Source organism: Pyrus communis, chromosome 17 (assembly GCF_041283825.1).
Source record: "Pyrus communis isolate YQ-2024b chromosome 17, ASM4128382v1, whole genome shotgun sequence".
Lineage (NCBI taxonomy): Eukaryota > Viridiplantae > Streptophyta > Magnoliopsida > Rosales > Rosaceae > Pyrus > Pyrus communis.
This window is the reverse complement of record NC_142581.1, coordinates 5,190,018-5,199,854: the sequence shown is the minus strand read 5'-3', so window position 1 is coordinate 5,199,854 and position 9,837 is coordinate 5,190,018. Positions and strand designations below refer to the sequence as shown.

Below are 9,837 nucleotides of genomic sequence, written 5' to 3'. Positions count from 1 at the left end.
ATCGAAAATTGCCGAGCTGAAAAAAAAACACAGAAATTGGGGGTCCAATTCTCCAAGTTCAAATTCCTCAAAAATGGTCGTCATTTCACAGTTTCAATTTGACGTGAGTTTTATAAAGCTGCTATTCGTGCTGTTCCCAAAAGCTTTGCTGCTCTCGATTTCTTTCTACAACTCCTCGACGGAGGTGCTAATTAATGCTCTATTCACGATTCGGACGGTGAGATTGCTTCATTAGACTGCTCCCTCTGTGTTGTAGTATGATGCAAACTTGCTGCATAACAAAATTATTTGGTGCCTATGAATTTTGGGTTTTATCTCTTTATATATAAAGCTAGCATGCCAATTTGGTGTCACTGGCTTCGAAAAAAAATTTTGGACACAAATGCTCTCAAAACAAAAAAATTCAGAAGAAGTTCAAAATAATACATCAAATAATCCAGGGAAATTTTCGTCATACAAACAGTAATTTTTAAATAATTATAATTTTTTTATTATGATTTAGGGTTAGTATCTGTTTAGGGTCATTGGAATACCCTGGAGCTCAATTGGGTTCCTTTTCTTCTGCTTCATTTCCTTTGCTCCGTTTCTATCGGCTTCCTCTGCCTCTGTTTCTTCTGATTCTGCTGCTGCTTCTTCTTCTTCCTCTGCTTTATATGTTATATGTGTGTACGAACAGATCTCCAAGCATTTAGAAACGCACCAAAACTGTGTTTCCACAGTGACTGAGAGATCTCCAGCCATGTCTCTGGTGCAAGGCAAATGGATCAAGGTTTGCTCCCTTTCACTAATTTCGTTTCAACTTCTGTTTAATTTAGATCATCAGCTTAATTTCAAGGATTAATTACCCAAAATTTGATGAAACCCTAACGGTGACTAACGGTTTTACGAGGAATTTAGGTTTATTTGTGGCTGTGAAGTTTAATATTGAGTTAATTACATTTACGAGCCATGAGATAGTTTTTGCCTATTCTACCACTTGGTTTTTGAAAAATTGAGGCTAACTAATCTTTTGATCATCAATTGTTGATGTGCTACTTATCTAATTGGGTACGTTGTATATATGCATGATCTAATGGTATTCCGTTAAATTACTTATATGCAAAAATTGTTTTCTGTGATGGTTCTAAATGATTTGTTAGATGCTATTTTGATTTCAGTTGTTTTTCTTTTTCTTCTACTCATCTTTTCCTATATGGTTGATTTATAGGCCTCTTGAATTTTGAATTGTGATTGTAAAACCACTACTTATTTTTCTTATTACTTTTCCTTTAAATGTCTTTTGAGTCTGAAATTAAGTCTCTATAGATTGTAAATTTCCGACAATTATGCACACTTCAGTGCAGACAAGAAAGCCAATGTTTTTCTTTTAGGTATAAAGAACGAAATACGTTATATAATATATATATATATATATATATATATATATATATATATATATATATATATATATCTCTTCAACGAATGCTTTGCTGTTTTTACTTTTTAATTGTTTAGTTTAAGGGCAGTTTGGATCCTTAAAAATATTCTTTGTTCAAATGTCTTTTTGGATGGATAATTAAATCAATATAAATTTTGTCTTTTTGGATGGATAATTAAATCGATATAGATTATGTTACCTTTTGCTTTATCAGTTTACTTATTTGAATCAAATGCAAATTCCAATATTCCACTGTCAAGCCCTGAAATTAGAACATAATTTTTTCACATGAAATTGAATTTTTCCATGATTGAGGACTCTCTTTTTGTTCAAATTGTGTTACCAGGGTTTTTTTTTTTTTTTTTTTTTTTCATCTAGCAGTTGGACATAAAATACATCAAGTATGCAGGGAAATGGTAGGATTATCATTTTAGAGGTAGAGATCAACTCTTTCTCTCATGTTAAACTTCTATTGTGGTATTTTTATCATTAAATTTTGGTGAAAACATTGTTTAGTATAATGTACAAGACTAGCGTGTCATGGAGTTTATAATAATCTAATTGATGCCGTAATCATAAAAGGGCCTTCCGCATGCGCGTGAGTGAGCGCGTGCAGGGAGCCTAGTACATTTCATATTTCTCTTGTTTCACTTTCTTTGTCTTATATTGTTATCAATGATAGAGTTTGATGTTGAACTACAAAGAAACAAAATAAATCATGATTATAATTTGTCCTTTTGAAATTCCACATACATAATCTCCAAACAATAAAATTTGCAATTGAGGATTTTATTTGATGAGAATTTAAATTCTGTCATTTTACAATTTTTAATAATTTGCAATTTCTTCATCCAAATGTAGGATTAGAATGGAAAGCGCATACATAATTGGTCAAATAAAAAGCAATTACATTGGCTTCTCTTTAAAATTTCTTAAAAAATAAGAAACTTCAAAACTCGAATACTCCCATTCCAAAAGTAGAAAAGACTCAACGAGCAATGGAAATTGCATCCATAGGTACGACGTAAGTGGAACACTGGCTAGCAAAATGGTTGGAATAATAATCGATGATTTTCCATCAAGCATAATGTAAAGGGAACAAAAAAAGACAATCATCATGGTGGCAATAGATAAAAAGAGGGTGAAAAGGCCTATTATCATTTTTGTGGGCAATGATCCGTGGAAATCATCTTCAGTATAACGTGACGTGATAATGCCCAAAAACATGATAACCGAAGTTGTGGAAGAAAAAAGTGAGAGTGCGTCTGAAACCATAAATACTATGAATATCTTTTTAGTTAAGAATATGGGAAGACCTGTAACTTCATCATATCCACCAGGAACTGTGAATATTGCAGCGAACATTATGGTGATAATAAGAGCACCTACAACTGTACAAGAATTTGCTGTTTCCTTCATTGAATTTTTTGCCTCTTTCCACATTTTTTTGTGATTCTCCGTAAATACTTCTTGTGGTGTCTTATTATCATTGTTTACAGATTCACAATCCTTGACATCTGCAATGCTCTCCACCTTCTGCATTTTTGGCAACAAAATTATTTATGGATGTGACTCTAAAATCTTTATCTCTTCATACAAATGCTTGAACCTTTGTCGTTTGAGACACCACATAACCCAAAATCATTAGTTAAGCACGTTGGATGATAAGTTAAATCATAATAAAGTTTTCCAATTTCAATTCTTTCATGTTATGCTAGTGCATGTTGACAAACTTTATGTTTTGATTTTTTATTTTTTAAGAGAAGTAATTTCTACATTCTCTTTTTTTTTTTTTCTTTGAAATTGAATAAATAAAATAACAAAAATATGTAAAGGTTAAAAGGAGTAGGAGAAAATGAGAATAAAATTATGGCCACAAAATATATATAAACAACATATAGGGAAAAAAAATTCATAAATATAAGCATATGTATAGATAGATAGATAAATAGTCACCTTGAACCATTGTAGTTCTCTCTGCATTTGCAAAGTTGCACCTTGAACGTGATCAATTTGCGACAATGGGGTAATCCTTGCTACCGTATGTAGCATATTATTGCCAAGGGCATCTTTATGCTCCACTATTTCCTTTAGTCCTTCGGAGTAATGAAGGCCATATCTGGATTTATAGAGGCCACATTTATCTAGTTTTCGGAGCAACTCACATATAAGATTATAAACTTTGTAGTGACGACATTCAGCGGCAATTTGGAACAGGTTCTGATTTTTTTCGTTCATAATTGCAAGTACGGGATATGAGGAATATCTAAAAAAATGAGTTATATACTCCACATGCCCTCGTTCTGCTGCCACACACAGTGCTTCTTTCAATTTCATTTTTTGATATTCATTCATATCTTCTTCATTCACTGTTTTACACATGAGCTGTAGAAATTGCTGGACCCGTTGATGCATCAATTTTATCTGATATATACGACTGATTCCTATGTTCATTAAAAAAATAATAATTTAAAAATAATATTGACTATCAATAAAACTGTCATAAAAAAATGAATTAACAACATGAATGTGTACGTGGCCCACCCAAAAGTGTTTGGAGATTCGCCGCTAGACTTCGGAATAAACCCATTCCTGCATTACAAGTCAAATTTGATGAAAATCAAAACAAAAACATTTTATTTACCACTAACACCATTTCCCTCCTATCAGTTATTTTTCCATTAGCTGAAGGATATAAAACATTAGAACTTACTTTTAACCATTAGCGGAATTTTACTGTACGCTGTCAGTTTAATTACCTTTATTTTTCATTTCCATTTTAATTTATTTCCCTTCCTTTCCCTTTCATTTTGCCCCTCTCTCTCTCTCTTCCCTCCCGTGCCTCTCACTCCCTCCTCTTCCCTTTCCACGCTGCTTCAGCAACCCAGTAAAGACAAACAGCGCCGTCGTCCACCGGTCGTGGGCTGTCGTCCAGTGCAAGTGCTTTCCTAAAATCAAAGCTTTAAGTTTTGGGATCGATTCTATATATGGAATTTTAATTCCAGCTTGTGTATGCATGTGGAAGATTGGGGAGGAGGAAGGTGAATCAAGGTTGTTTCCAAGCTCGACCGAGAAGAATGGAAGGTTGTGGGTGAAATTAAGGTGAAATCCGAGAAAACCCTTATTCTTTTTCGGTTTTAAAGGGTACTATAATCTGCACATTTTGTTTATGTTTTGTGTGTTTAAGTATTTTGATTAACATTCTATTGATCTGCTGATATCATGAATACAAACCTAAGTTGTAGTAGCATTGGCAAACCAAATTGGATTGCAGACATGTAAATTACCTGAGGAAATGAGATGATGCCTTTTATTCTCTTTTTGGTCTGAGAGAGGCCTTTGATCACTCTGCTCACTTTCTTGTTTTTCCTTGTTGATGGGAGGAAGAGGTTTTATGCGGATACCTATCAAGATAAGAATACAAGCCCAATCATTAATTCAATGAAATATTCTTCTCAACCATGATTTTTACTTTAAGTTGTGTTTGTCATGTTTGTGTTATTTTGTGTGAAATTTGTTATTTTAATAAGTTGTGTCATGTCAAACTAGTTAAGATCCGATAGCTTAATGAGTTCAAAAATTTAAGGCCAAACCCAACCTGTTTTTACCCATTGAGCTCTCTGTCGGAGTGAGTGCCTTTCCAAACTTAGATCAAATGTCTAACATTTTTTAAAAACTAATCTTTATATTATCTTTTGGCCCCCGTGGCTTACAATTCAACATAAGTAGGTCTCATGAATGATCAAGTTGTTTTTATTTTTGAGGGAGAGGGAGGGAGGAGAGAGAGAACGTGGAGATGACATGTGGGTGAAGGAAGTGAAAAAACAGTAAAAGAAATTTTTTGTTGTGGAAACTGAAACGTGAACGCAAAATCAAAAAAAACAAATGATAAAGTTGAACACAAAATTATTAAGGGAACTAGATAGAAGAAGACAGAGATGCCATATTTTTCTACGGGGGAGTTGAAGTTATTAAGGGATTTTGTGCATTTACATATTTATGATCTTAGTGGTATATTGATATTGTTACAGAAATAAACATATGATGATGTGTAATTCTAGACATTAGACCAATTTCACGCAAGTGGACTAATACTAATACTGACTTAACAAAATTGGACTTACATCAAGCTTTATCTTTTACAAAGAAAAAAATACAATGAGAAAACAAAAAGCAATTATGTACTAACCGTAATAGATCAATTTTTCCCATAAACTGAGTGACCTTCTGCTTTTGAATGCAAAACGGTTACTGGCTAATGTTCCTAAGGGGATATCCCCATCGTGGTTTGTAGCTATGGCCAATTTTGGGTAACGTTGAATCAAATCTCACGCAATATCTATATATAATACAAGTGTGAAAAGAAAACTTTTTAAACATTGTAAGTACGTATATAGACAAAATTTGTAACAAAAAAAAAAAATCAAACGGGTAGAAGTACCAAATCTTTGGAAACGAAAACCGTCAGAAATAAGTTGAGCGGCGTCAATAACTTTAATCGTTTTGGGTGGAGTGAGGGAATAGAGATAGCGAGCCATTCGCTCCCCTTTTGTTTTCCCTTGGGCCACCACAACTTGAGCCTTCAGAGACCAGCTCGGTAAAATAGTAAGTAAACTGGGGTTCCTTTTAACCATGCATTCAGCTACTTGAGCCCTTTCTGGAAACAGACTTGTCAAATAATAAAGAGCTGTGTAACCAAATAAGTCTTGTATTTCCAAGTGCTCCGTTGCCATTAACTCCACCAACTCTTGCATAATGCGCACGCTGCACCCCGTCGTGATTGCGTAGTGAAGAGCTGTACCATCCAACAAAACTCTTTCACTTCCTGCCTGGGGATGTTGGCGAAGAAGGTTGATCGCATTATACCAATCATTAGACTTGACATGTTTCACGAAAGTTTCTCGCATATGGTTGGCATTGCTCTCAACAGTCTCAACGCTCTCATCATGTCCTGCATGCCATGTTGTTGGTTGCTAAATTTCCCATACTTGCATAAAAATAATTAATTAATACAATTCCTCTTGAAATAAACAAATGGGAAAAAATAATATATAAGAAGGAGATTTCACTCCTAATTAATATCACCGATAACGAACCTAAACGGTCATCATTAATTACTATTAAATAGAATTGTGTACAAAAAGTATGAATTTGTGAGGATACCTCCACTGACACTGCGACCTTCTTCCAATGTCGACTCTAGCATGTTTGGATACGCTTCGTCAACTGTCTTGTCTGCGGAAAATGAAAATTTTGATTTATCATTCAATTCTTAATTTTCTTTTTCTTTTCCCTTCCTATATACAAATGCCTATGCTTACGTGTGAAAAATAATTACAAAATATTTCTCATCAACTTTTCTTGTATGTACGTACCATCATCTATTTCATCTGGTGGTTCATATCCCTTCAACCTCCATGAAAAAGAAAGCCATGCTTCATGGGCCGTGGTATCGTCCTTGATAAACTTGTAAGTATCATTCCCGCAAGAATTATGGATTGCATATAAGGCTTTGGCATCCTTCTTCTTCCAAGCCTTATGTTCTTCTCCTCCTTCAGGAGGTTCCTTAACGGTGCCTTGGACGACGTCCCAAAGATCTTCGGCCAAAAAGTAGGTCTTCATACGAAAACTCCAATCCTTATAGTTCTCACGGTTAAGAACTGTAGAAACAACTGTAGCAGTCATATTCAACCTGCCCATTTATTCAACGAGATTTTATGTTAATGGAGCATATGTGAAAGAAAAAAAATGAAACAAAGTCAGCTGTCTAACACCACTTGAGGAGGGCAAGTGCTATAGTGGAAATCAAGCACCCTTGTGGCCCTCCTCATCCAAATTCAAGGCTCCCTTTTCTCCTCAGAACACCATCTAACTATTCACACACACACACACACACAAAAGACCGACATTACTCTATATAAATGCTAAGAACAAGAGAAGAAATCATAGAAAGCAAGGCAATCAACAAGATCCAGGAACAAAAACAAACCAAAGTCCCGATTTGACAAGGAAGAACCTGCAATCCAAGATATAAACAATTTTTAAAATATAAGTCTCCAAAATGGTTACAAGATTTGGAAGATGAAGGAGAGAATGAAATCAAATGAGAGAAGTGGAGAGAAATTTATAAAAACTCGAAAGAATCTCATTCTGACGTGAGATGAGAAATTTGAAAAACCAAGTAAGAATATCATTCTCACAAAAGAAAAAGACCAAAGTAAAGTATAAAATCGGGTAAGGCTTCAATTCTATGTATCATTCAATTTACAAATGTTTCAGCCGTTAGCTTTGATTTCCACAGTTATTTAGATCTTTTATTTTTAATCTTAGTATTTCATTTTCCATATCATTCATTTTCTTTATCTTTCCTTTTTTGGTTTACTTGTACTCCTCTTTTTACAAATTCTTTTTTACAAGAAACAATAGGTTGATATTTCATTTAGAGTAATGCTAGGGAAAACAAACTTCTAAATCAAATATTGTAAACCAACTGATGTAGATGTTGATAGTTAAATTATTATTTAAGTGTTGATTGACGTGCTTATTTCATAGTGGTGACACATCATTTTGTTTAAAAATTTAGTTCCCCCATCATTCATTATCCTTTTATTTAACATTGCAAACTAATACAAAGGTGTTGATTGGGGACAATGCTCCAGTGACAAGAAAAATGATCTAGTGTGAATTTTCTCAGACAAAGGAACCCTAGTAAACCCTTAAACGGCTAGCACATGTTCCAAAACAGCACATGCCACTATACTAATATGTTGCAAAATGATAGACGCAACGGATTTCTATTAGTGACCACAAGTCATTGTCGAACAGCGAGGCGCCACCCATACCACAAAACAACGGATGCAACATATTTTTGTATCAATGAGTACAATAAGTCATTGCCAAATAACGAGGCCACATAAAATTATCGTGGATGAGTGATACCACGTAAATATATCGTTGGTTGATGAGATCATATAACTCATCACTCAAGGAGAAAACTACATCCAGCCAATGCTGTAGAGAAATCCGATAGGCGAGACAACGAAACTCAACTTTAACTACGTCACGAAGGAAAGCACTTGCCGGCTCATTCCAACGTAGGATTAGCACACTCCAGCCAAAGCTACTTGCAACGTCAAGCTCAAGTGGATCTGCAACGTCCACGAGTCAAGTTTGAAAACTCGAAAAACATATAAAAATACAAAAATACAAAAATTGCTCACCATCCCGGAAAATAAAATAAACAAATAACTAGAAAATTATATTTCCACGTCAATTCATGTGTGAAAAATATGATAAACATATATGTACAGCCTTCTTGCACACATTTGATTAGTGGAGTGTACTTTGCTCCTCCCATCATGCATACGGCGGTTTGATTTTCTTCTTTTCAGTAAAAGCATCTCTAATAGTATAGTCAATTGAATAGACAAACTCATTTTGATGAGTCATGTAGGTCAAAATTAACTTCAATGGTATAGGCAATTGATGCCCACTCAAAAGTAGGCAATATTTTCTATTTTCATGCACAATATTTAATTTCTCGCACATTACTCTATATTTTTGATAATCGAATTGAAAAAGTCAAACGAAAACAACAATAAGAATTAAACAAATATGTGAGAAGCTAAAACGAGTGTTTATAATTTCCTTATTTTTTACTACACTACAAGTAGGGAAATCGGGCCCACAACACTTTTTATAGGCTAAAACCTTTTTGGTCACCGTGTATGTTTAAAATCTATTTTAATTACTATGTTTTTTATTTAGTCAAAACGGTCATTGTGTTTTCCAACCTTTACAATCTGAGTCACTTTCTATTAAGAAATATATTTGCTTACATATTAAAAATGAATTAAAAAATACTAATAATTTTATACAAAGAGTGTAAGATTAGGCTAGTAAAAATTGAATGAAAGGGAACACACAAAGCCACCGGTCTCCTTCCTAGACAGCACAAGCAAAGCCTGCGATTTAAATATATGGCGTATGTGCCTATGTTTTAAGTATATTTAAAAAAAAAATTCTAGAATTTAGATCATAAAACGGATTCGCAACAAATAAAATAACGACGATAATCAAAAAGTGAAAAAGTCAAAAGTAACAAAACTAAAGCGAAGTGCATAGGGTTAGTTATCTCTGAAGGAACTAAGTAACCTGTTATAGCGAACAATTCCAACAAAAGCAAATCCTTTTTTAAGGCAGCTCATTGGCTCCACCAAATCCCAAACAAAACCTGGACACCAAGGAAAGAACCCAAATGAATGAATTCACAGGTCCCACAACTCAGGGAACAAAAAAAAAAGACAAAACATCGACCAGAAGATTGTAAAAGCACATACATCCCTTCAGACGGAAGAATCGCAGCACGTTTGCATCTCTTGATCCTAAAGCGCATACATGCCTTCAAACTGAAGAATCGC

The 9,837-nt window shown here is 34.2% G+C and overlaps 1 protein-coding gene across 1 annotated transcript; it reads right to left on the bottom strand.

Annotated features, from left to right (window-relative positions):
• Positions 1–2,280: 2,280 nt before the first annotated feature.
• On the bottom strand, positions 2,281–7,535 carry LOC137709211 (uncharacterized). Its single transcript, XM_088688488.1, has 7 exons — positions 6,793–7,535; positions 6,581–6,652; positions 5,859–6,368; positions 4,705–4,821; positions 3,962–4,009; positions 3,374–3,861; positions 2,281–2,953 (listed from the first exon to the last, which is right to left on the bottom strand). Exons 1-7 carry the CDS (start codon positions 7,115–7,117, stop codon positions 2,324–2,326), a joined length of 2,190 nt encoding a protein of 729 aa, XP_088544614.1. The 5' UTR covers positions 7,118–7,535; the 3' UTR covers positions 2,281–2,323.
• Positions 7,536–9,837: the final 2,302 nt, after the last annotated feature.

What these genes read in the sequence shown, in the direction of transcription:
- LOC137709211 (XM_088688488.1), bottom strand. Translation starts at nt 7,117, where the DNA reads ATGGGCAGGTTGAATATGACTGCTACAGTTGTTTCTACAGTTCTTAAC. An exon ending in ACCAGATGAAATAGATGATG is followed by an intron (nt 6,653 to 6,792) that starts GTACGTACATAC and finishes CATTTTCCGCAG; the next exon opens with ACAAGACAGTTGACGAAGCG. An exon ending in AGGTCGCAGTGTCAGTGGAG is followed by an intron (nt 6,369 to 6,580) that starts GTATCCTCACAA and finishes CATGGCATGCAG; the next exon opens with GACATGATGAGAGCGTTGAG.